Here is a 27,797-nt window from a genome sequence, read left to right on the forward strand (position 1 = left end):
GACCTTTATTGAGGTCTCTTCATTAGACATATCCGCAAGGAGAAGTGTTTTGTTATACTCTTTTATTATTATACAAATTTATTATACTCTAACCAAGTGAAAAATAAACTTTCAACATCTTTCTCTAAATCCAGAGTAATTTATTAAAAAAGGGTGGCACACCATTTGGCAACTCCTATAGGTAGAGATGACCTGCTAATACTTCTGCCTCTGAAGAAACCTCAATAAAGGTCGAAACTAGTCTGGGTTGTGGCCCTTCCCTTAATGCATAACATTAGACATATCTGCAATGACAAATAGTCAGTGAACTAGAGGTCATCCCATGGAATATGTGTAAGAGTGTAGCTAGTAAGGGTGTGTAGTCTGGATTATTTGCATGAAGAATGTTGATCGAGTGGGATGAACTGCCGGAATTAGTTGTGAATGTCCTGACAGTTAATTTAATTATTCATTGACTTGGCTGCAGCCAAGGAGAATTGAAGTTGTATTGCAGGATAGTGAAAAGAGCTCATTTGAGGCTATTTGGTGTGAGATTGAGACTGGCAGAACAAAATATACAGTTGGGTGCTGCTATAGACCAGGTGATGGAATAGATGGTGGAGATAGTATGCATAAACAAATTGATGAAATGAGTGGAAGGAGGGTAATTATTATGGGGGATTTCAACTATGGTAACATTGATTGGAAGGAGGAGAGGACACATGTGAGGAAGGAAATGGATTTTATTCAATTATTAAGGGATAACTATCTGAGACAGCACGCAATTGAAAATACGAGGGGGTTTGAGAGTGCTTGACCTGGTAATAGCATCCGAGAATTTGACTGTAATGAATATGACCATGTTGCCACCTATTGGTGAGACTGATCATAAGGTCTTGACCTGGGAGGTGGCTAAAGGTGTGGAATTTTCGATTAAGACAGGGTATATGTTGAATTACCGTACTGGCAAGTATGACAAGCTTAGGAGATTGCTTGGTTCAGTGCCATGGCATGGCATTTGTTTGGGGGAGTGAATTTAGATTAAAAGTGACTGACCTGCAGAGGGAATTAGATGAGCTGAAAGAGGAAGTGGAATGTCTTGTAAATGAGAGCAGACGTATGATAGATAAGATTAGGAAAATGGAAGAGATAAATGCAAGCCGAATCAGAGAAGGGGAGAGAGAGAATTTTAGGAGCATTAGAAGAGGAGAGAATGGAAACAGTAGAAGAGAGGGCATGAGAGAGAGGTATGGGAATGCTAGCAGACGAGAGGATGGAAACAGTAGGAGAGATGGAATGAGAGAGAGAGAGAGATGGAAGTGCTAGAAGAGGAGAGAATGGAAACAGTAGGAGAGAGAGAGAGGTATGGGAATGCTAGAAGAGAGAATAGCAGTAGAGGAGAGGGAATGAGAGAGACCTATGGGAATGAATGAAGAGGAGAGAATGGAACAATAGGAGAGAGGGAATGGTAAGAGGTATAACGTACGGTGACTCAATGATTCGTGGTGTTCAAGATAGGATGCGTGAGGAGTGTTTGCCAGGAGGAACGATAGAAAGGGTGGCTATGGCAATTAAGAGAGGTGAAAGGGTGGATGAGATGATTGTGATGGTAGGAACAAATGACTTGAGTGGTAATGTAAGTTGGGCAGCGAGAGATATGAGATTTTTGCTTGAGGCTGTATGGAAGAAGACAGAGAGATAGGAAAAATAGTGTGCGTGTTGCCTAGGTATGATAATGATCAGCTGAGCAGAAGAGCAGTGATATTGAATGGCATAATAGTGAGAATGTGTGACAAGAGAGGACTGGTATATGTTGATGCTTGGAGTGCGTTTGAGGAATGAGAGGAATTGTATGCGAGAGACCGCTTACATTTGAATGAGGAAGGATGTAGGCATCTGGAGAGATTGCTGTTCTGAACGAGTCAGTGTGTCCCAGGGAGGATGATAGCAGGGGTGGCCGCTTGTGGAAATGGATAGTTGGGAGAAGGGAGATGACATCAGGTACCACTGAGCCCAGTGGAGTCTAGAAGGGATAATGCTGGGTATAGAAACAATGGCATTTATATGCTTTATACTAATGCCAGGAGTATCCGGAATAAGGGAGAGGAATTGGTGGCGCAGATAGCAAAAAGTTATTGGGATCACTGAGAAGTGGTTGACAGAAGGGGATATAATAACAGGAATAGAAGTCACTGGATACAGCATTTTTCGTCAGGATAGGAGGAGAAAGCGTGGTGGTGGGGTACTGCTTATGATAAGTGATGGAGACTTTGGAAGAAAGTGACACAAATGATTTTGAGAGCATATGGTGTGAGGTAGAGGTAGGCAAGACAGGATATTTAGTGGGGTGTTGCTACAGACCCAGGATGACAGAGGATGGGGACCAGGAGATGTTTAGACAGTTAAGTTTGGCAAGTGCAAGAAGAATGATTGTTCTGGGAGATTTTAACTACAGTAGTATAAATTGGAGAGAGGAAGATGCATGTAGCAATAAGGGAATGGAATTTCTAGAATTCTTGAGGGACAAATGTCTTAGGCAACATGTAACAGAGGGAACAAGAGGTTCAAGAGTTTTGGATTTGGTTATAGCATCAAAAGAGTTGATAATAACTGAGATGACATCTCTCCCACCAGTTGGAGAGAGTGACCATATGGTTTTGACTTGGAAAATGAATAGACATGCAGGAGTATCAAAGAGACGGGAACTTATGTGGAATTATAAAGCAGTGATTATAATAGTCTTAGACGTCAACTTGGAGAAGTTTCATGGAGGGCGGAATTGGAAGGCTGGGATATCAGTAGTGCTTGGGAAATTGTGAAGGAATATTTGTTAGCAGCAATGGAAAGCTGTATTCCACGAGTGAAGAAGAGGACACAATTTAGAGTAAAGTGGATGACAAACAATATTAAAGAGGAACTGCATGCGAAAAAGAGGCTATGGAAGAGATATAAAGAGACAAGTGAAGAGAAGATGCATTAAGAATATAAGACACAGGCCAGGAGAGTGAACTAGTATGGTAAAGAAGGCAAAACTGGAATATGAGAAAAGATTGGCCCTTGGATCCAAGGAAAATCCTAGGGAATTTTTTAGCTATGTGGCCAGTAGGAGGAGAAATGACTGTGGAAGAATGACATTGTGGGATAAAAATGGGAATAGAGTGACTGATGCAGAGGACATAGTGGAATTGTTCAATGAACACTTTATTGGAGTATTTCATCCTGGAGGAGTCAATTTGAATACTAGAGGGATAGGGCAGGTTCGAGGTTTAGAAGTGCAGGAAAAGAGTGTGTTCCAAATACTGAGTACTCTGGATGTCAGTAAAGCTGTGGGACTGGATGGTATTTCACCACGAGATTTGAGAGAATGATTGCTAGGGAACTGACAGTGCCTTTGACCTGGCTTTTCAATGAAAGTGTGGCTGCGGGAAAGGTGCCCATGGAATGGAAGGAAGGTAAGATAGTGGGATTGCATTAGGGCTGTAGCAGACTAGTCTAATTATAGGCCAGTTTGTGTGTCATCAGTAGTTAGTAAGATTTTGAAGTAGTGAGGGACCGTATACAGCATTGGGCAGATGAGGGTAATGTTATCTGTGAGAGTCAACATGGATTTGTGAAAGGGTGCTCTTGTTTTAGCAATATGCTAGCATTTTATAATAAAGTTACAAGAACATTAGATGAGGGGAAAGGCATATACTGCAATTTTCTTAGACTTAGCAAAGGCATTTGTCAGGGTGCCACATGATAAGCTGATATTTAAGTTGCAGCACGTCTGGATGTCAGATTGGTCAACTAGATTCAAGATTGACTATCTGATAGGCATCAGAAAGTTGTGTATGGTGGAGCAGTTTCTAGGAGGCAGAGGGTTACAAGTGGGGGTCCCACAGGGCTCAGTACTAGGACCTATATTGTTTAACCTTTATATCAATGACATTGCCAGTGGATTGCAAGGGGATATTCATTTGTTTGCAGATGATGTGAAGCTGGGAAGGATTATTAGTAATAGTGCAGATGTGGTATCCCTGCTAGAGGATTTGAATAAGCTAGATAGATGGGCAAATGAATAGGGGGTTTCAGTTTAATGCAGCAAAATGTAAGGTCTTGAGGTTTGGGACACATTGATGAGATGCTGTATACTCTATGAGAGGAGTTAAACTGGAGGAAGTAGAGGAGACAAGAGATCTGGGGTTGATGATTGATAGAAACCTGAAATATAGGGGACATATTGCAAAGGTGGTGAAGGTAACACAGAGGATTGCTGCAATTATGAGAAGGACACTGACCTTTAGAGATAAAAGGGTTATCATTCCGTTGTATAACTCTCTAATCAGACCACACTTAGACTACTGTTCTCAGATTTGGTCCCCAGGATTTGAAGGGGATAAATTAACTGTGGAAAGAATACAAAGATGGATGACAAAGATGGTTTCAGGACTGTACAAGGATAGTTATGAGGATCGGCTGAGGGAATGTGGACTGCAGAGTTTGGTGGATAGAAGAAGGAGAGGTGATATGATTGACACTTTTAAACTGTTGAGAGGTGGTTACAGGGTTGACACTGGGGAGTTCTTTCGCTTGGTTGAACAGCGGGAAGGAGTGATGACAAGAGGCCATCCCTGGAAGTTACGAAAGGAAACTGTGAGCAAGAGGGTGAGGAGTGGTTTCTTTGCGTGGAGGATGGTTGAACCGTGGAATGCATTGCCTGATGGAGTGGTGAGAGTGAGAACGGTCAATGAGTTTAAGGAGTGGTATGATAGACTTTGTGTTTCTTAAGGGGGACCTCCCCTCGATGAATCTCGACAGACTTTATGTTCTTAGGAAGGACCTCCCACGATGAGTCTTTTGACTCCATGGAGGCCTGAATAATAATAATAATAATAAAAACTGCAAGGGCTGTATGTCGATAGAGCATGGGAAGTAGTCAAGGAGCATTTACAGGAGGTTATGGCTGATTGTATACCTAGGGTCCGAATAGTAAAACAAGTAGAGGTTAAATGGATGAATAACACCATTAAGCTTGAGCTGCAAAAAAAGAAACAACTGTGGAGGAAATTTAAAGAGAAAGGTGACCTGCAGGCACACGAATGGTATAAAGCACAGGCCAAAAGGGTAACGAGTGTGGTAAAAAAAGCAAAAGCGGATTATGAAAGGAAACTAGCTGTGCCAGCTAAAGAGAATCCCAAACAGTTCTTTCAGTATGCTGCCAGCAAAAAAAAAAAAAGAAAACGTACACGGCAGAATGAATTTAAGGAATGACGATGGTAAGGAGGTCACTGAATCAGTCAATATAGTGGAATTACTGAGCGAGCACTTTGCAAGAGTATATCATCCAGGTGGTTACATTTGAAAAAAATGAAGGAACCATTAGTTTATATGGGAATTGTGATGAATGAAGTGGAGGTGAATAGTCTATTACAGAACCTTAATGTGAATACATCTGTGGGATTGGATGGTGTACTGGCACGGGCCTTATGTGAAGCGGCTAAAGAATTATCAGTAATTCTTTAATTTGAGTCTCAGGTCTGGTTTAGTTCCAAAGGTGTGGAAAGAGGGGAAAATAGTTCCACTGCATAAAGAGGATGCAAGACTACTGTTGCAAATTACCGACCGACCAGCATATCAAGCGTCGTTGTCAAGGTCTTGGAGAAAGTAGTCAAGGGAAAAATACAGGAATGGAGTGATGAAAATGAAATACTGTACGGGGGGGACAGCATGGCTTTGTGAAGGGTAGATCGTAGATCATGCCTCGGTAACTTGCTCAAGTTTTATAACACAGTGACGGCTGAACTGGATAAGGGTAATGGGTTTACAGTGATTTTACTGGACCTTGCTAAGGCCTTTGACAGGATACCACATGGAATTCTAATCAGTAAACTGCAGCATATGGGGATGAATATAGGGTTGGTGAGATGGATAGGAGGGCAGTTGATGTAGAGATATCAGAGAGTGGTTTATTCAGGAGTAGAGTCCAAAAGACAGCCTGTGACTAGTAGTGTGCTGCAGGGTTCTGTTCTTGGACCACTGTTGTCTAATTTGTTTATTAACGATATAGGGAAGGATCTAAGAGGAACAGTTCATTTGTTCGTTGATGATGCAAAGTTGGGTAGGCCAATAGTGAATGCAGAAGATGTCAAAATCTTGCGGGACGATTTGGATAGATTGGAGTCCTGGGCTAAGGAGAATGGATGTCAATTTATTGTGACAAAATGTAAGGTTTTCCATTTTGGGGTGAAAAGATTAGCAGCAGTATCTGGCCTCATCAATCTCCTGGAGTACAGTTCCACCACATTGGTGGAACTGTACTCCAGGAGATTGATGAGGCCAGGGACTCCCAAGTCCTTTTGCAATGTGCCTTAGGGGGCACATCGCAAAAGTGGCTAAATCGGCTCATCAACTCACTTGGTTGTTGAAAAATACCTTGACGAGCAGAGACAAGCAAGTTATTGTTCCTCTGTACCGAGCCTTGATAAGACCTCATCTCGACTACTGTGCCCAGATTTGGTCACCTAGGTTTCTTCTTGATGGGGAGGAGGTGGAGAGGATCCAGAGGCGAGTGACCAAGATGATAGCAGGTCTATGGAATGAACCTTATGAGAACAGGTTGAAGATTTGTGGGTTGCAGAAATTGGTTGATAGGCGGAAAAGGGGAGATATGATTGAGACATTCAAATTGCTAAAGGGTTTCTACAGGATTAATTCAGAGGATGATTTTGAGATCAGGACTGGTGGTGGGAGAACTAGGGGACATCTATGGAAGCTGGGCAAGAGTGTGGTTAGCAGTGGTGTTAGAGCTGGGTTCTTTACTTTTAGAGTGGTAAATGAGTGGAATAAGCTGTCAGAGTCTGTTGTGGGTGCTATGACAGTGAGTGAGTTCAAGGCAAGGTATGACAGATACTGTGAGAATATTATATAGTTGTGTGGACATGTTGTTTAGGGCCTCGCTCGATGAGTCGAAGGACTCCCTGGAGTCGCCCATAATAATAATAATAATTATTATTATTACTATATCTTGGCAATAAACTAAACATTTTTAATTTTTTAACTTTTCTTTCTCACTTCTTCCATCAAGCCTTCCATATCCTCTCTCATACTATATTTATCATTATTTAAATCATTACAAGCACTACCATCGCTTTACATTTCTTTTCTGTTTCTCTATTGCCTTTGTTATATCCCTTATTTTAACTCCTGGAAAGCTCAATGTAAAACTGTCATCAAGCACAAATTTAGTTACTGAATTGCTATATCATATTGTTTCTTTTTTTTTTTTCTTCTTATATTCCAATTGATTTATTTTATTATTATTATTATTCACTTATAACTTATGAATAGAAGTGATTTTCTTTCTCTTATTTTTGATTTTCTGTCTCAGTTCTGTTTGATTTTTGAATAATTCCTTTTAATCTGGAAATTTCATATGTTAATTTTTCTTCATTTATGTCATCAATATAAAGGTTCTTCTCATATCCAGGTTCCGTGTTATCATTATCCTTATCTTTCGACACTGTCTATTGTTCTCTGGGTTTTTGATGCCATTTTCAAAAACTATCTTACTTTAACAATATGTCTTAAATTACATCAGCATATGCAGTAAAATCAGTAAAAACCACAATAATACAGGAACAATACACTAACTAACCCAAGAAAAATACTCAATGAATCAAAAAATTTCCTATGTTAAAGGAGCAACAAATTACATACCTGCATACGAAATGGCTTTGAACCAAACTCCATAATAATACTAAAAAGGTACACTCACTGCTTCAAGACAAGTTTTCTCCATTTTTACATATCTCAATGTATTTCAGCATTATAATAAATTCTTCATGTAGTTTTGTGAGTTATGCAGTGGCTTGCTGAGTTTGAGTCTATACTACATGATATAAATAAATGTCTTGTACTATGGACCAGTCATAAAGTTTGGTTGCTAGTCTGAGTTTCTTGATGTGTTTGCTGTGCTCAACAGAAATTATTCAAAGCTATTTTAACTACCTATACAGCATTTGAAAGAAATATGCAAAACACTGTGTAAGTTTATCTCATTCTAATCTAGCATAGTTCAGAAGGTTTATTTAACAAAAATAAATAAATACTTAACATATTTACCTGGAGGCTGGCCAATTGAATTCAATCCAAGCTTTTTTGCACTAACCACTTCAACTACTAGCTGTCCTTTGGTCATTACTAGGCCCAGCTTTATTTCCCCAAGGTTGCTTAATCCTTGAGAAGAGAAAAGAAAGATTATATTAGACTAAACATAATTAATTTTTAGTTCAACTAGTTTATAATCAAATACAAGGGTGGTCTGAAAAGTTCTCAGCCTCAACCATATATGGCAACACTATCGGCAAGATTTTTTATTTTTTATTTCTAAGTTGGTACATCTGTCATAAGCATCCATGTGAAATTGCAAGTCATTCTATCAAGTAGTTTGTTTTATACAGCTATCTGAAGCAAAAGTGTTGTCTGTATCCCTTGAAATGGATAAAATTGAGTATTGTGTGATTATAAAATTCTTTGTGAAAGAAGGTTTAAAGCCAAACGAAATTCATAAAAGTTTATGGGCACTCTTCTCCTTCGTTTTCGACAATTAAGAAATGGGCTGCCGAGTTTAAACATGGGCGTACCAGCCTTGAAGATGATCCACGTGAAGGACGTCTAAAAAGTGTAACAACAGCAGAAATCATTGATCAAGTGCACAATATGGTATTGGATGACTGGCGAGTCAAAGTGCGTGAAATTGCTGAGACTATAGGCATTTCAAAAGAACATGTAGGATATATTTTGCATGAAGAATTGCAGATGATAAAGCTTTGTCCAAGATGGGAGCTGCGCTTGCTCACAGCATATCAAAAATGCACTCGTATGAAAATCTCTGAACAGTGTTTGGAGTATTTTAACAAGAATAAAACTGATTTTGTGTGTCAATTTATTACTATGGATGAGACTTGGATTCACCATTACACACTAGAATCCAAACAGCAGTCATAACAGTGGACAGAAGCCGGTTGTTCAGTGCCAAGGAAGACAAAGTTAGTTCTATCAGCAGGAAAGGTCATGGCATTGCTGTTTTGGGATGCTAAAGACATTTTGTTTATTAATTGTTTTGAAAAGGGTAAAACAATAATTGGGGAATATTATTCCAATCTTTTAACCAGATTAGACAAAAAAAATTTGATTTGTGAGAAAAGACCTGGTTTGCAGAAGAAAAATATCATCTTTCATCAGGACAATGCAATTGCCCACAAAGATGTTTTGGCAATGAGAAAATTAATGGATCTGCATAATGAATTGTTGGAATATCCACCCTATACCCCAGATTTGGCTCCCTCTGACTTCTATCTCTTCCCAAAATCAAAACTCTCTCGCTGGTCAAGAGATGATTGCAGCTGTAGAGGGGTATTTTGCAAATCTTACTGAGAATCACTACAGGGACAGGATAATGGCACTGGAGTATCACTGGAATAAATGTATTAGTCTTAGTCTTAAGGGAGATTATGTTGAAAAATAAAAATAATTTTGAAATTATAACTTCGTTTTTTCATTGTTAGGCCGAGAACTTTTCAGACCACCCTCGTAACACAGCTCAAACTTTCCTAGCTTTCACAGGACACTAAAATATTCTGTACAGCATCATTTATGCTGTACAGGACTCTACCCAATCATTATTAAAATTCAGGACCTCCATGGAGTCATAAGACTCATCATGGGAGGCCCATCTTAACACAAAGCCTATCATACCATTCCTTAAACTCGTTTACTCTCACTCTCACTACTCTATCATGCAATGCATTCCACGGTCCAACCACCATCCATGTAAAAAAGCTAACCCTCACTACTTCCAGGGATGATCCTTTGTCCTTGCTCCTTAATCTTGTTCTATCATACAAAAGAACTCCCTAGTGTCAACCCTGTAACTACTTCTCAAATGATTAAATGTCTCGATAATATCTCCTGTCATTTTTCTATCTACCAACTTCTGCAGTCTGCATCCTTGGTCTATTCTCATAGTGAATAATGTACCGTCCTGATATCAATTTTGTTATCCTAGGTGCCTCTGTAGTGCAATTGAAAGAACAACAGTATGTCTTGTCCTTTGATTGAAAATGGCCTAAGCTCGATTCTCTTCATGATGAGAGGAATCTTTATATGAGAATTTTTCAATTGAAGGTGAGTTAGCAGATCTCATACATAGGTAACAGGGATTTTTCTCCTGGAACTCGGGTTTTTCATCCCACATACTGACAAATTGGCGTTCAGAATACACACAATTTACAAACAAAAATACTAATGGTGGTGGTGGTGAGCAGTAAATAGCATTGGTAGTGTAGATGATGATAGCAGTGGTGGTTCAGTATAGTTGGTGGATTAAGTAGTGGAGACAGAGTTGTTGAGCAAATGTCCTCCCTCAATGAGTCTTTGGACTCCTGGGAGGTGTCACGGAATAATAATAATAACATTTTATTTGAAGTAATAATAATATATTTGGAGTGAAGTGGATGACAAACAATATTAAACAGGAATTGCATGTGAAAAAGAGGCTATGGAAGAGATATAAGGAGACAGGTGAAGAGAAGATGCATGAAGAATGTAAGACACGGGCCGGAAGAGCGACTAGTATGGTAAGGAAGGCAAAACTGGAATATGAGAGGAGATTTGCCCTAAGATCCAAAGAAAATTCTAGGAAGTTTTTTTAGCTATGTGGCCAGTAGGAGGAGAAATGACTGGAAGAATGATATTGTGGGATAAAAATGGGAATAGAGTGACTGATGCAGAGGACATAGTGGAATTGTTCAATAAACACTTTATTGGAGTATTTCATCCTGGAGGAGTCAGTTTTAATACTAGAAGGATAGGGCAGGTTTGAGGTTTATAGGTACAGGAGAAGAGTGCGTTTCAAATACTGAGTACTCTGGATGTCAGTAAAGCTGTGGGACTGGATGGTATTTCACCATGAGTTTTGAGAGAATGTGCTACGTAACTGACAGTGCCTTTGACCTGGCTTTTCAATGAAAGTGTGGCTGTGGGAAAGGTGCCCATGGAATGGAAGGAAGGTAAGATAGTGCCATTGCATAAGGATGGTAGCAGACTGGAAGCGTCTAATTATAGGTCAGTTTGTGTGTCATCAGTAGTTGTTAAGATCTTAGAGAAAGTAGTGAGGGACCATATACAACATTGGGCATATGAGGGTAATGTTATCAGTGAGAGTCAACATGGATGTGTGAAGGGACACTCTTGTTTTAGCAATATGCTAGTCTTTTATAATAAAGTTACAAGTGCATTAGATGAGGGAAAGGCATTTTCTTAGATTTAGCGAAGGCATTTGACAGGGTGCCACATGATAAGCTGATATTCAAGTTGCAGCACATGGGTCTGGATGTTAGAATGGTCAACTGAATTCAGGATTGACTGTCCGATAGGTATCAGAGAGTTGTGTATGGCAGAGCAGTTTCAAGAAGGCAGAGGGTTACAAGTGAGGTCCCACAGGGCTCAGTACTGAGACATAAATTGTTTAACCTTTATATCAGTGACATTGTCAGTGGATTGCAAGGGAATATTCAGTTTTTTGCAAATTATACGAAGCTGGGAAGGATTATTAGTAATAGTGCACAAGTGGTGGCCCTGCAAGAGGATTTGAATAAGCTAGATAGATGGGCAAATCAATGGGGGTTTCAGTTTAATGCAGCAAAATGTAAGGTCTTGAGGTTTGGGACACATCGATGAGATGCTGCATACTCTATGGGAGGAGTTAAACTGGAGGAAGTAGGGGAGACAAGAGATCTGGGGTTGATGATTGATAGGAACCTGAAATTTAAGGGAAATATTGCAAAGGTAGTGAAGGTTACACAGAGGATTGCTGCAATAATGAGAAGGACACTGACCTGCAGAGATAAAAGGGTTATCATTCCATTGTATAAGTCTCTGATCAGACCACACTTCTTGTTCTCAGATCTGGTCCCCAGGATTTGAAGGGGATAAATTAACTGTGGAAAAGGTACAAAGGCAGATAACAAAGATGGGTCAGAACTGTACAATGTTAGTTATGAGGATCAGCTGAGGGAATGTGGATTGCAGTGTTTGGTGGATAGAAGAAGAAGAGGTGATATGATTGAGACTTTTAAACTGTTGAGAGGTGGTTACAGGGTTGACACTTGGGAGTTCTTTCGCTTGGTTGATAAGCGGGAAGGAGTCATGACAAGGGGGCCATCCCTGGAAGTTACGAAAGGAAACTGTGAGAAATAGGGTAAGGAGTGGTTTCTTTGCGTGGAGGGTGGTTGAACCGTGGAATGCATTGCCTGATAGTGGTGAGAGCGAGAACGGTCAGTGCATTTAAGGAGTTTTTTGATAGACTTTGTGTTTCCTAGGAGGGACCTTCCTCGATGAGTCTTGATAGACTTGTGTTTCTTAGAAAGGACCTCCCACGATGAGTCTTTTGACTACATGGAGGCCTGGATAATAATAATAATATCCACGTTTGCATCCTCCTCCTCCTCATCATCAAATTTCTGATATGTACCTTCAAGGAGTATACAGGATATGATAGTACTGCATGAAAGTACTATCATATCCTGTATATGATAGTACTTTCATGACACCATTACTAACTTCCTATCTACAATTTTCCTCCAAATCAATCTGTTACCTGTCATAACTTCAACATTATCATATCTTATATTTCTATCTTCTAAGGCACTTTTTACTGTATCAATCCACCAATATCTTGGTCTTCCTCTGGGTCTTTTTCCTGCCAATCTGGCAAAGAACACTTGTTTTACTACTCTCTCCTCTCCCATAAATTACATCACTATTAATTTCCTATCTACAATTTTCCTCCAAATCAGTCTGTTACTTGTCAAGACTCCAACATTATCAGATCTTATATTTCTATCGTCTAAGGCACTTTGTACCGTATCAATCCACCTATATCTTGGTCTTCCTCGGGTCGTTTTCCTGCCAACCTGCCATAGAACACTTGTTTTGCTAATCTTTCCTCGCCCATTCTGTTTAAGTGACCATACCACCTGAGATTAGCTCTGCTAACACATTCCTGGATGCTAACAATGTCAAGTTCTTTCCTAATATCCTCATTTTTAATATGACATTGCCACTGATGAAATCTGTTCACCCCTCTAATCTTTCTCTGGACTCTCATATCTGTGGTCTCTAGTCTCTGTTCCAGTGTTTTATTTCTAACCTAGCTCTCAGATCCATAGGTTAAAATTGGTTTGAACAGTCTTGTAAACATCTAGTTTAGTGTTCTGACTAATTTCTCTCTTATTCCATATAAATTTATTCATTTGACTTCCTACCATTCCAGTTTTGTTGATTTTGATGTCTATTTCTATATTTGATTTATTATCTTCACTAAAAATTGTGCCCAATTAGCTGAAATGTTTTACTTGTTCTATAGGTTCTCCATTCAAAATGCAGTTGATATTTTCAATGCTTCTGCCTATTTTCATTGTCCTTGTCTTGTTATTGCTGACCTTCATACCAAATCTATTACAAGAGTTACTCAATTTAGTCAGGGAATCTGACAGACTTGTGGCAGATTTATTTAGAAGTATAACATCATCTCCAATTTTGATATCAGGTTTAATATCACTTTCCTTCATAATGTGATCCATATAGATGATGAATAACTTCTCACCATGTGAATTTGTGCACATTTTTATGTTGGAACATGGTGTTAGTAATAACCAGTCCATGTCCTGAGTGGAAATCCAACAGGTATTTGCCATTATTATTAGCTTTGCTCTTTTCTCCAGATTTACCCAAAATATTTTTGTACATTTGACAATCATTTCCTACTCTGCTATTTGGATCCCCAACAAGGACCCACTTTTCCTTTTTCATTGTATCAGTTGCTTTCTCTAAACCCTCAAAAAATTCCTCCACTTCTACGTAAGTAGAACCTTCTGTGGGACCACAGGCAAAAATAAGTCTCATTGTCCAATTCTCCATTCTGATATTTGTCCACATCGCTCTACTTAATACTGATTGCCATTCAAGAAGATTAGCCTCATATTTTGTGTTCAATACTATAGCTACACCTTCTTTTCCCTGATTGTCATTGCCTGAATACAACATTTTTTATTTATTGCTTTAAAAAATCTCATCAGATTTTGTGTTTTTTGTTTCAGTCATCCCTATTATGTCGATCTGGTACTTATTCTGTTCCTCTGCTAGCTCCATTTCTTTGCCATTCAGGCTTCTTATGTTGATAGTACCGATCTTGAACTCTAGTGACGAGTTGGGATGTCTTTTAGGATTTTTTCCAGTAGCTGACTTTTCGCTGTTCACCCTGGTTTCCTGGTGAAAACAACGGGGGCCTTGTTTAACCAGGCGATGTCCCAGCTGGCATGAAATTCTCTCATGTTGTACCATCATTTTTATATTTTGGTTTAAGCCAATAAGAATACAATTTGGTTGGCTAAATCCCAAACTGCCAGCCCATCCTCGTCCGTTCAGTATCCAGTAGATACCTAACAGGGTGCACCACGAGAAGGGGAGGACTGGACATTAGGTCAGAAGCCCTGGTCGGTTCTCTGCATTTATTTAACGGTGACGTGGAGGTCTCCTCTCAGTTATAAAGTTTTGACACTTAAGCACCCAGTTTGCATCGTATCTAAGGTTAATTTATCCCCTTCAAATTCAGGTAATCAAATCTGAGCACAATAATCCAGTTGTTGTCTGATCAGGGCTTTGCAATATTATTATTATTACGTGACACCTCCAGGGATTCCAAAGACTCATTGAAGGAGGGCACCTACTCTACAACTCTCTGTCTCCACTACTCAGTCCACCAACTACAACTAACTGGACTTCATCAATGCCACGTACTGTCCACCACCACCACTAGTATTTTCACAGACAATCACAAACATCCATGCCCATGGCAGGATTCGGACCTGCAGCCTTTTGGCAGGAGAGCAGATACACTAACTACTTGGCTAACCAGGCCAGTATCCCCTAAACTTCAAGTCTCTATCAATCATCACCTTAAGGTTCCTTGCATCCTCTCATTCTTCTAGTACAGTTCCTACAACAGAGAATGACACCGCCTATCGATGGATCAAAAACTTCAAGACCTTAGAGAGACTATTTAGTTGCATTAAACTGATACTCCATTCATTTGCCCATCTGTCCAGCTTAATGAAATCCTCTTGCAGGGCAACCACACTATCACTAATAACCCCAGATTCACATAATCTGCAAACAAATGAATATCTTCCTGCAATCCATTGACAATGTCACCGATATAAGGGTTAAACAATATGGATCTGAATACTGAGCCCTGAGGAATCCCACTTGTAACTTCTGCTTCTTTCTCTTGTACACAATTCTCTGATATCTATCATATGGCCAATACCAAATCCAGTTCACTAACATGATATCTAAACCCATATGCTGTAACTTAGATATCAACTTATCATGTGGCACCCTGTCAAATACTTTTGTAAAATAAAATAAAAAAAATGCCAATATATGCCTTCCCCAGCCCCCATCAACCACTCTTGTTACTTTATTATAAAAGGCAATTTTACTAAAATAAGATGATCCCCCTTAATAAATTCATGCTGATCTTCATAGATAAAATCACTCTAATTTTCCCAATTTTGTATAGGATCTCTCATTAAATTCTCCAAAATCTTAAGAACTACAGAAAAAATACAAACTTGCCTATAGTTAGACACCTCCAATCTACAATGATCCTTATGCAATGGCATTGGCCTTCTTCCACTCCTCGGGTATCTTTCCCATAGTCAGACTCGCACTGAAAAACCAAGTCAACATTAAGTTCCTTAGCACATTCTTTTAAAATGTGGCAAAATCCATCCAGTCCCACTGCCTTACTGAATTCAGAGTATTTGCAACACACTCTTCCTTGCATTTCAAAACCACGTATCCTCCCTATACTAGTAATAATACTTTCTTTTCCAGGATTTATTGGAGTGTTTCATCCAGGATTGGATGAAACACTCCAATAAAGTGAAAACAACTCCACTATGTCTTCTGCAAAGTCATTGTATTCCAATCTTTGTCTAACAATATCATAATGTCTAACAATTCTTCCATAATCACCTCTCCTCCTCCTACTGTTGCATAACAAAAGAATTCCTTTGGATTTTTCTTGGATCTCAGAGCTAATCTCTTCTCATATTCAACTTCTGCCTTCCTTCCTTACTATGTTAGTCACTTTCATAGCCTGAATCTTCTATTCCTAATGCTACTGCTCTCCATCCTTCTCCATATACTTTTCTAAAAACCTTCTTTTCATCTGCAGTTCCCCATTGATATCATTAGTCATCTACTTTACACCAAATGGTGTTGTCGTTTTCACTCAAGGTATACAAATTGCCATTGCTTCTAATAAATATTTCTTCATCAGTTCCCGTGCACTTGTGATATCTCACTCTTCCAATTCTTCCACCCATGGAACTGACCCAAGCTTCTTTCTAAGATTATTATAATTGCCTAGCTTATAATTCCACATAAATTCCTTTCTTCTTGATACTTCTGCATGTTTAATCATCGCCCAGTCAAGACTATATGGTCATTCATTCCACCAAGAGGTAGGGATAATTTCAGTTACAATGAGGTCATCTGATGCTAAGACCAAATACAAAATCTTACTACTACATGCAATTCCTTTTTCCCAATTTATATTGCTTTAGTTAAATCTCCCATAATGATCACTCTTTTTGTACTTGACAAATTCAATTGCATAAACATCTCCTGCTCTTCATCTTCTATGCTTCCTAGCTTATAGCAACATCCTAAATATCCTGTCCTGCTGACTCTCACCTCACACCATATACTCTCACACTATTAGTGCCATTTCGCTCTGCTCTGAGAGGAAACAAACTCATCACATCATAAGCAATACTCCACCACATTTTCCCTTGCTGTCTTGCAAAAATATAGTAGACACTTCTATTCTCTTCAATGTATCATCTGTCAACCATGTTTCACTGATCCTAATAATCTTAGGACTGGCTGAGTCTATCAATGCCACTAATTTATCTCCTTTATTCCTAATACTCTTGGTATTTGTATAAAGAAACATCAACGCATTCAGTATTTCTATAACTATTGTTATAGTATTATTCCATGCAGACTCCATTTGACTCTGCATAACACCACACATTCCCCCATCTCCCCAGGGTCTATTTCCACAAGAGACCCCCCCCCCCCACACACACACTGCTTCTATCTACCCTGACAACTCTAGTTTCCTTGCATTGATACCTTCACTTGTACCAAGAACAACATTCTCTTCAGATACCTATGTCCTTCCTCATTCAAATACAGTCTGCCTCTCGCATATAGCTGTATTCTATTGTTAAATGCACTTGAAGCATCCACATAATCCAAGTCTCTCTCTTTTGACATATTCCCACTATCATGCCTTTATTACTGATGCTCTTCTCCTCAACTTCGCATTATCATATCTAGGTAACACTTATTATCTTCCTTTTCACACTCTTCTGCTGTACCTCAAATCTCACACTACCTCTCAGGTCTTGTACTCACCATCATCTCATCCACTCTCATCTTGCTTAATTGTCATAGTCACACTATCATTCCTTCAGGCAAACACTCCACTAACATTTTTTTAAACTCCATTAATCACTGAATCTCCACACAACACACCCCTCACTGCTACATTCATTTCTTGCTCATCTATATCGCTAATCTCTCCTTACACTTCCATTTACCTGCCTTCATGTCATCTCTCCATCCCTAGGTTATGCACTATCTTGCCTTCTTCTCAATCTCTCTTGTCCATGGTCTTTTTTTTGCTTCATCAGTTAGCTTTTCTCTTCTTTCAAGCTTCTGAACTCCTTTTTTGATATTTTATTTTATTTATTCTTTCAGTATCTGTCTCTCTCTCTCCAAGCAACCTATTCTCATTTGACATTCACTCACCACCCAATCGTTATCATCTTTTAAATCTACTATGCTCCCTGACAATTATTTGTTTCCACATAATGCTCATCTTCCTCCCCTTGATTACAATATGCAACTCTCTCTCTCTCTCTCTCTCTGTTGACATTCGCTGGTTCCTGACACACTGCTACCATGGCCTCTTAAATTGATGCTAATATCAATGTCTCTCTCTCTGAGTTCTTCCCATTTCTTACGTTTTATGCAGATATGCACTCCACAGTTTCTTACCTGCCACATTTCTAATTACCAGAATGAAAACATACTGCAAGCACTACGTCACAAAATCTTGTAGTATGCAGTGTAAGATGTACTCCTTGAATAGCAGGCTATGCAATAGCATATATTGATAGACTTACAGCAGCCACCATTATTGAAACAGTACAAAGACTGATAAGATATACAGGGTTTCCCAAACTGTGTTCCGGGGAACACTAGTGTTCTGAGGAAAGTGAATACGTGTTCTGCAAGTTCTCCTGAAATTTGTCATTTTAGTTTTCTAAGCATTTTTCATGAATATTTTATAGTGGAAATATTCTGAGGAGAATAATATTCGTGAATATATCAAAAAGCCCAGACCCAGAACGCTGTTATGTTGTGTTTTTTTCTTTAAATCTATGTTACTATTATCCCCTCTTGTGCCAACTAAGAATGAGATCTCCAGTCTATCTCTCTGGGGCCGTCGCCTTTTCAAACTCTGACAAATTTGTTTGTTCCAGCTGTGACAGTCAGAGTCCTAGGACAGAAGAATTCTTGCTCAGAGAAACTTTCCCAGAGTTCTAACAGCTACCTAAATTTTGAATATATATATAGCATCTGTAGAGATCTCAGTTTGCAGTCATGGTCCTATCCTTTCTAATTTATTCTTCACCTTCCCCTTATGCATAGGTTCAAACTTTTATGAGTGGTAAATTAGTCTCATGCTCAAGCAAAACTCAGGCTTACATAGTAAAACATGTTTATTAAGGATCTAATGTTTGCAATTAGGTTTAAACATATCAAAAGCTTATCACAATACCAATACTAAATCAACTGACAATCATAAATGAACACTCTAGTTAATGAACATATAACTCATATCCTCTGGTCAATTAAAACACACTTAGCATGGGAAAATACAAGTTTACAATTTTTACTTCAAATGCTAACACAGACCCCACCACATTAATTAGGTCTTACACAAGAACTCAAGTCCTCCGATTACCAGTCCAATGGAGATAACAAGTTACAATGCATATAAGTCATTTAAAAAGTTCTCTGGGCAATTGTCCATTTTTCTTCCAACTAGAAATTGATTCAGCCTTTTCCTCTAATGCTAATTGTTAATAAAATAAGAAAATTCTGTACATTACCACTGCTGCATGAGGTTACCATGTCCCCTTTGTCTGTCCTTTACTGTTAGATACTTTACTGCTTCAGTGGGTTGTGTCGATGTGGAGGTCATTTCACTTGTCACGTACAACCATTTTCAGCATTCTGCTGGGCAAACGCTTGTCTCACTGGTCACTATTGTCAGACTGCCCATCTCCCTGGAGGAACCTTCTGTTGTCTCATTCCGGTAGCACTTCTACCGATGGCCCGAGTCGGTGAACGCCGTCATCTCGCCTGATACTCACCAGTCAGCAACGGGGAGAAACTTGCCGTTCGATGCCATAGAATTCCCTTCTGCTGGTCAGCATCATGGGTCCGAATGAAAACAGGAACAGAAAACACGGGGGGGGGCTTGAAACCCGCATGAATCTGCATTTATTATCTCTTGTTGCACCCTCTTTTTGTTGCAAAAGTTTTCTCTAAATGAAGTACAAAAAAAAAGGAGGAATTTGTCTGTCTAGTTAGAAATATTGTTGTTTGAAAACGCTAGTAAGAAAAAAATACTCTATGCAAAATGTATGTCAATGCAAATAAAAGTCCAAAGGTTGCGTGTGAGTTACCCACGATAAGCATAACACCCGAAGCGAAGGCATTCGTGGAAAGCGAATTGAACTCGCATTCCCTGAAAAGAGTTCAATTCACTTTCCACGAATGCCTTCGCTTTGGGCATTACGCTTATCGTGGGTAACTCACATGCAACCTTTGGACTTTTGTTTACATTGACATACATTTTGCATAGAGTATTTTTTTCTTACTACTGTTTTCAAACAACAATATTTCTAACTAGACAGACAAGTTCCTCCTTTTTTTTGTACTTCATTTTAAGGTAATTCAATTATGTTCTCTATTAACAATTTGTTTCTTTACTAACAGTACAAGTATTTCTTGGTTATTATTGTATTCTTGTTAAATCTTGAATGAATGATCCTTTTGAAGAAAAGGTCCTTATTCAAGATCTAACAACGCCTAATAACATCTGTGTATCATTAATTTTCACACATCAAAACCTTTCGACATTTGGGAAAGGGAATACTGCTGTTTATGACTGGTCATAAAAATTGCCTGCACACAGATTACAACAATGGGCAGCGTATCCTCTGTTCTCAAAACTGAAGGAAATGACATCTGTGTAGCAAATGTCAGTGACCAAGCTGTGTATTTTTAAGCATGGAAGTATTCATGAATTATTGTTAATTTTCACACATCGAAACCTTTCAACATTCGGGAAAGGGAATACCACTGTTTATGACCTGTCATAAAAATTGCCTGCAAGCCGATTACAATAATGCGTATCCTCTGTTCTCAAAACTGAACAAAATAACATCTGTGTTGCAAATGCTAGTGATCAATCAGCAAGGAAGTATAAAGAAAATTTTTCCACTGAAATTGAAGATCAAGGTAGTCTGCATCTGGTTTTCAGATCTAATAATACTGAATACTTATTTATTATTATTATTATTTGACACCTCCAGGGAGTCCAAAGACTCATCGAGGGAGAGCACGTGCTCTACAACTCCGTCTCCACCACTCAATCCACCAACTGACCACAACTACACCAACTCCATCTACCACCAACCACTACCACTAGTATTTCCACAGACAATCACAAACATCCATACCCATGGCGAGATTCGAACCCACAGCCGTTCGGCTGGAGAGCGGATACGCTAACCACTCGGCCAGCCAGGCTGGCACTTTCTTCACAAGTTCGTATTGTAGGGTGAAAGTGCTTGTTTCGAAACCGTAGTGCTGTGATTTTTTAAAAGTAATAGGCCTACAGATTTAAATTTTAATATGAATAAGAGACAAGGGACTTTGTTTAATTTTGATGTTAAGAAATCTCTTATTGAAGGTGTTTGTGATGCAACAGATAGTGATTCATCCACCTCCAGCCTACAAAGCGATCTCCAGGGGAGGGGAAAACTACCAGCACAGGAGAAAAAGTCTGCATTCACTTGTAAGTACTTATAATAATATTATACATTTTTGGTGATCAGAATGGGATATGTCAATGAAAATCCGCACAAATTAATTTAATGATGTTGATGTTTAATCGATGTTTAATTAATTAATAATTAACGAACAATTATTAATTAATAATGAAAATTCAGCTAAATTAACAATTAATTATTAATTAATACATTACAAAATAACCAAGGTGTTCCGTTAAAATTTCAGGATTTGTGAAGTTTTCCGTCGTAGGAAAAGTTTGGGAAATGCTGCTCTAAACAATAAAAGCCTCAAAATATAAACTGTTCATAGCCAATTATGTATGTATAAAGTATTAGTGTACAAATTGAAGGCAGCAGCTAAGTACAGAATCCTGTAGCATATCTGTGGTCACCTCCTCTGTTATCAGCTTCACCATTTATTGCTCTCTGATGCCATTCATCAGCCCCTTTCTTATCAATGTCCCCAAGCTAATGTCCATCCCCATTTGCTCCAATGTGTAATATTACTATTATTATTGTTATTCTTGACACCTCCAAGGAGTCCGAAGACTCATCATGGGAAGACACCTAGTGTACAACTTGCCGTCTCCACCCGAACTTCTACTACCAATCATCCACATTAATGCCATCTGCCGCCCACTACCACCACCACAACTAGTATTTTTTGTCTGTAAATTGCATGTGTTCTGAAAGGCCGATTTGTATGTATGTGGGATGAAAACCTGAGTTTCTGGGAGAAAAAACTCTGCTACCTCCATATGAGATCGGCTAACTCACCTTCGATTGAAAAAGTCCATATAAAGATTTCTCCCGTCATGGCGAGAATCAAACTTAGGCCTTTTCCAATCAAAGGGCGCAATGTACCATCGTTCTTCCAATTGCGCTACGGAGGCACTTAAAAATGTGGAACGCTTCACGATTTTGTGTGTCATCCTTGCGCAGGGGCCATGCTAATCCTCTGTATCATTCCAATTTTAGTATATGTACTGCCGAAGCAACTCCATGAGATATCCTGTCAAATGAATCTGCAAAGTCCAGTAATATTACAGTATAGCCATTTCTCTTATCTAACTCAGCTGTATTTCATTGCAGAAAGTGAGTAATTGCTGTCTAGATGGCTGACAGGTTAGCATACTTGCTCTTCAACCAGCAGGCTGTGGGTATAGATGTGGGTATTCCACCATGGTATAGATGTTTGTGATTGTCTAGATAGGTAGATGAATTTCATTTTTCAGGTGTATACTAAATAAATAAAATAATACAAAAAATAAAAACAATTGTAAAAAAAAAACCTTAGCTTGCCCACAGTACTAATGTACTATAAGTTTACAATTCATGGGTAGGAAGCATTTAAAAAAAATTACTAATATAAGGCCTCTCCTTTAATGCGTTTTTCTCTCCCCACCTTCCAGTATACAGTATGATATTCTTATCAACTCATTCTAGAGTTCAGCCCCTAAACAACTTTTCCAATACCTTAGTGAGCAAGAGGTGTTTGAGGAGTTGAGTAAACTAGATGTAAATAAGGCTGTGGGACTTGATAATATATCACCACGTATTCCGAAGGAATGTGCCAGAGAGTTGACACCTGCCTTGACATATTTTTTTAATATGAGTCTTGCACTTGGTCAAGTTCTTAAAGAGTGGAAGGAGGGCAAGATTGTGCCACTTCATAAAGGAGGTGATCGAACTCAAGCATCAAACTATAAGCCTATCTCTGTGTCAGGTATTGTGGTTAAGTTGTTGGAAAAGCTTGTGAGAACTAGGATCCAGAGTTGGGTTGACAACAATGGTATAATCTTTGATGGACAGCATGGATTTGTTAAAGGGAGGTCATGTTTTAGTAATCTACTCACTTATTACAATAAAGTGACTGCTTCCTTGGACAGAGAAGGATACACACAGTAATATACTTGGATTTCGCAAAGGCTTTTGATAGAGTACCTCATGATAAGTTGACAGCCAAACTAGAGCAGATGGGGTTGGATATTAAATTAGTGCATTAGATTGGAGACTGGCTATCTGATAGGTATCAACAAGTTGTGTATGGGGGTGCAATATCCAGGAAAAGGAAAGTCACTAGTGGAGTACCTCAGGGGTCTGTTTTAGGGCCATTACTATTTAACTTGTATATTAATGATATTGGCGAAGATTTGGATGGAGATATTCAGTTGTTTGCAGATGATGCAAAGTTGGAACGAACCATAAAGAGTAGTGAAGATGTTGTGGCCTTGCAAGAAGACTTGAATAAATTGAGTGATTGGGCAAACAAATGGGGATGTGAGTTCAATGTTGCAAAATGTAAGGTTTTAAAATTTGGAAAACAAAGATGGGATGCAGAATTTATGCTTGGTGAGAATATATTGTTGGAGATAGAGGAAATAAGAGATCTGGGGGTGATAGTGGATAAGGATCTAAAATTTAGGGGACACATCGCCAAAATTGTGAAGACAACACAAAGACTTCTGGGAATGATGCAGAGGACACTGACGTGTAGAAGTAGGGAGATCCTTGTTCCATTGTATAAGGTTTTGATTAGGCCACACATGGACTATTGTGCCCAGATTTGGTCACCTGGTTTTCAGAAGGATGAAGAGATGTTGGAAAGGGTCCAAAGGCGACTGACTAAGGTAGTTTCTGACCTCTGGAATGTTGAGTATGAGGAAAGATTGAGAAGATATAATTTGCAGAGTCTGGTGGAGAGAAGGAAGAGGGGGGGGGAGATATGATAGAGACCTACAAGTTGGTAAGGGGTTGTTATAAGGTCAATGGTGGAGAAGTTCTACAGAGAATAGTGGGAGATCAGGGGAGAACCAGAGGTCATCCCTGGAAAATGTATACAGAGGGTGTGAGTAAGGGAGTGAGAGGCAGTTTTTTTCGTGCAGAGTTGTGAATGATTGGAATGCCTTGCCTGAGCGTGTGGTGTCTGCAGGGAGTTTGAGTGTGTTTAAGACATGGTATGATGAGATGTGTGTGTGTGTGTGTGTGTGTGTGTGTGTGTGTGTGTGTGTGTGTGTGTGTGTGTGTGTGTGTGTGTGTGTGATAAAAGGACCTCCCAGATGAGTCTTTGACTCCATGAGGTCTTGGGAAATAATAATAATAAAGTATTTTAGCCACCTAGGATACTAAATTGTCTATAATCTGCTATGTCTATCTTGAAGTCTCCATTATTTAATAGGGATCTTGCCCTCTTTCCATTCTTTCGATGCTTTGCCAGTGGAAGAAAACTTAAACAGCCCAGTAACGGACACAATCATTTCTCTTACACCTTCCTGTAAAATATTATTACTATTATTACAGTTGTATACTTCCACTCATGACACATGGAAGTGAAAAATGGAGTTTGACTAAAAAATTGACCAACAAATTTTTAAAAACCTGGAATGGAAAAATAGAAGAATTATGGTAAATGGCAAAGAACTAAATCACCTATGATTTGCTGATGACATTCTTCTTTTTGGAAACACTGCAGAAGAACTTTAATTATCACTGAATGCAGAAAGTAAAAACAAAAGATTAAATAGAAACAAAGACAAAATCAAACGTATAGTATTTAAGAAAATGTATAATAATGTTTAATGTATAATAAATACATTACCAAAAAAGCCAGTACAAATGGAACACCAGGAAATTGATATAGTAACCTCCTATGTTTATCTAGAACAAAAGATCACAGTAAATCACCAGCAAGTAATAATATGCATTATGGGCTTCAGAGTTCGGCAAAGCCTTGGTAACTCAGACAGTATTGATGATCCAAGTCTTTTCAGTCAGTAATGTCTGAAAAATCCTGCATATCCTCCAGTTGAGTGATTATGAAGTGATCACCTGGGAAATGATATATGTGGAAGTACAAGGCCCGCGATTATGACAAGTTTAGGAGACAGCTTGGAGCTATGCTTATAATGAGAAGTTTAATGGTAAGGAAATAAATGCTGCTTGCAAAATAGCAAAGAAATGCATAATAGCATCAATGTTCAGAATACATTCTGCTCATATTGAATGTATTCTGAAGGTCAAAAGGGTGAATAAGATAGGTGTAAAATGAATGAATGAATGAGGAGTTTAAGCATGAAATCTGGAAGAAGAATAAGAAGGTACTTTGGAGACAGTACAGGATGAATAATGGTAATAATCAGTTACATGAAGACTATAAAGAGTGACTCAGTAAGGACAACAAAAGTGAAGCATGAGCAGAAATTAGCAAACCAGGTGAAGAAAAGCCCTATACTTTTTTAGATATGTGACAAGGAGAAGGAAGAATGATTATGGTAAGATGATATTAATGGATGAAAATGGTAGAATGGTAATTGCTGCAGAAAACATTGTTGAGATAATGGTAAGATGATGGTGATTGATGAAGTAATAAATAATATGGGAGTGATTGGGAGTCAACAGAATGAAAGCATAAGAGTCTAGAAAAAACGAGATGTCGTGAGAGTGAGGGAGTAAGTAAATGAGCATTGAGGGAAAGTAATGAAACTGGGAGAGTCATGCTGAATAGCATAGAAAATGAGCTGTGAGTGACACTTGCTTAGACTTGAATGTAGTTATGAGTGGTACAGTATATGGTGATTCTATGATTAAGGGTATGGAGAGCAGTATGCCTGAGGAGTGCTTGGCTGGTGGAACAATAGAGAGAGTGGCTTTAGCAATAAAGAGATGGCATGATGCAGAAAAGATGATAGTCATGGTGGGGTACAAATGACCTCAGTGGTAGTATTAATCGGGTAGCAAAAGATTTAAGAACATTGTTAGATATCGTGAAGAAGAAAAGTGTCAAAGGGAGGATAGTGTGTGTGTGTGTGTGTGTGCTGCCTCGTTTTGACAATTACGAGTTAAGTAGACGAGCGAAGATAATGAATGATATGATTGCAAGAATGCAATCATATCATGCAAAAAAAGAGGTCTGGAGTGTGTTTGAAGGCAAAAGATGGCTGTATGCAAGAGATGGGTTGCATCTGAACATGGAAGGTCATAAGTGATTGAAGAAGTTACTGTTTTCTGTTAAAAAACAGTAACTTCTTCAATCGCTTATGAACAAGTTGAAGAAATTGAGCAGGGAAACTAAAATTGAAAAGATTGAGTGTAAGAGGGAGATACTTATGCAGTGATTGTATATTTGTTGATCCTTATTCACGGAATAAATTGCAGAATAGAGTGGATAAAAATCGGCATGGGACTACTGAAATTAGTGACATGTATATCAGTTCTAATTTCAGTAGTCCCATGACTACTGAAATTAGAACTGATATACAAGAACTACAGGGAATCTGCAATTTTGTATGCTAATGCAAGAAGCATTCGAAATAAGAGGGAAGAATTTTTGGCATTAGTCAGTGCAATCTCACCAAAAGTTGTAGCATTAGTGAAACTTGGCTGTCAGCAGATGTGGTTACTGGAATTGAATGTGACGGGTACAGCATTTTCAGGGAGGATAGAGAAGATAGAATGGGGGGGGAGTACTGTTGATGATAGCCAATGAGTTACAGCCAAAGAAAGTAGTATATATTAAGAGGATAAACATGTGAATGGTAGTTCATTTGAAGCAGTCTGGTGTGAAATAGTGACCAACACAACCAAATATATAGTTGGTTACTGCTGCTATAGGCCAGGGGGTACAAGGAGTGATATTGAATTCATACATCAGCAAATTAGTGCAATGAGTGCAGGGTTAGTGATTATTATGGGGAATTTTAATTATGGTGATATCAACTGGAAGGAGGAAATATCATGTGGTAAAAAGGAATTCATACATCTTCTAAGAGATAATTACTTGAAACAGCACATACCTGAAGGGACAACACATGGTGTGAGAGCGTTGGACCTGGTCATTGGTTCAAAGGACATATGCATAAGTAAAGTGTCCTCGTTACCTCCAATTGGTGAGAGCGATCATGTGATATTGACTTGGGAGGTTGCAAAATTGGGATTACCTTTGATCTCCTTAGCCAAGGAGATCAAGAGTAATCCCAAAGAGTTCTACTATGTGGCAAGTAAAAGGAAGAATACTTTAAGAAGGATAACTTTAGTTATCCTTCCAAAGTATTCTTCCATATGGTCAACTCAGTACCATCAGCACTGAGTTGACCAATTCAGATGTAATAGTAGAGTTACTGAGTCATCACTTTTCAAAAGTCTATCACCCAAGAGGAAAGATGGAGTTGGATATTAGATTAGTGCATTGGATTGGAGACTGGCTATCTGATAGGTATCAACAAGTTGTGTATGGGGGTGCAATATCCAGGAAAAGGAAAGTCACTAGTGGAGTGCCTCAGGGATCTGTTTTAGGGCCATTGACATATTTTTTTAATACGAGTCTTGCACTTGGTCAAGTCCCTAAAGAGTGGAAGGAGGGCAAGATTGTGCCACTTCATAAAAGAGGTGATCGAACTCAAGCATCAAACTATAGGCCTATCTGTGTGTCAGGTGTTGTGGTTAAGTTGTTGGAGAAGCTTGTGAGAACTAGGATCCAGAGTTGGGTTGACAACAATGGTATAATCTTTGATGGACAGCATGGATTTGGTAAAGGGAGGTCGTGTTTTA

General features: G+C 38.8%; 1 protein-coding gene and 1 non-coding gene across 2 annotated transcripts in view; both read right to left on the minus strand.

Annotated features, from left to right (window-relative positions):
- LOC150108157 (uncharacterized) overlaps positions 1–27,797 on the minus strand; it is a 280,382-nt gene that overhangs the window by 13,074 nt on the left and 239,511 nt on the right. The window contains exons 17-18 of the mRNA XM_090390420.1: positions 24,681–24,740; positions 8,083–8,196 (exon numbers count right to left, since the gene is read on the minus strand). Coding sequence (XP_090246546.1) covers positions 8,083–8,196; positions 24,681–24,740 — 174 coding nt within the window. The remainder of the gene's footprint in view (positions 1–8,082; positions 8,197–24,680; positions 24,741–27,797) is intronic.
- Positions 22,149–22,250, minus strand: LOC150108158 (U6 spliceosomal RNA). The gene has a single exon (XR_016548173.1). It is a non-coding gene; the product is annotated as a U6 spliceosomal RNA (small nuclear RNA).

This window comes from Typopeltis vanoorti, chromosome 3 (assembly GCF_054136105.1).
Source record: "Typopeltis vanoorti isolate ZY-2024b chromosome 3, IOZ_Tvanoo_1.0, whole genome shotgun sequence".
Taxonomy (NCBI): Eukaryota; Metazoa; Arthropoda; class Arachnida; order Uropygi; family Thelyphonidae; genus Typopeltis; species Typopeltis vanoorti.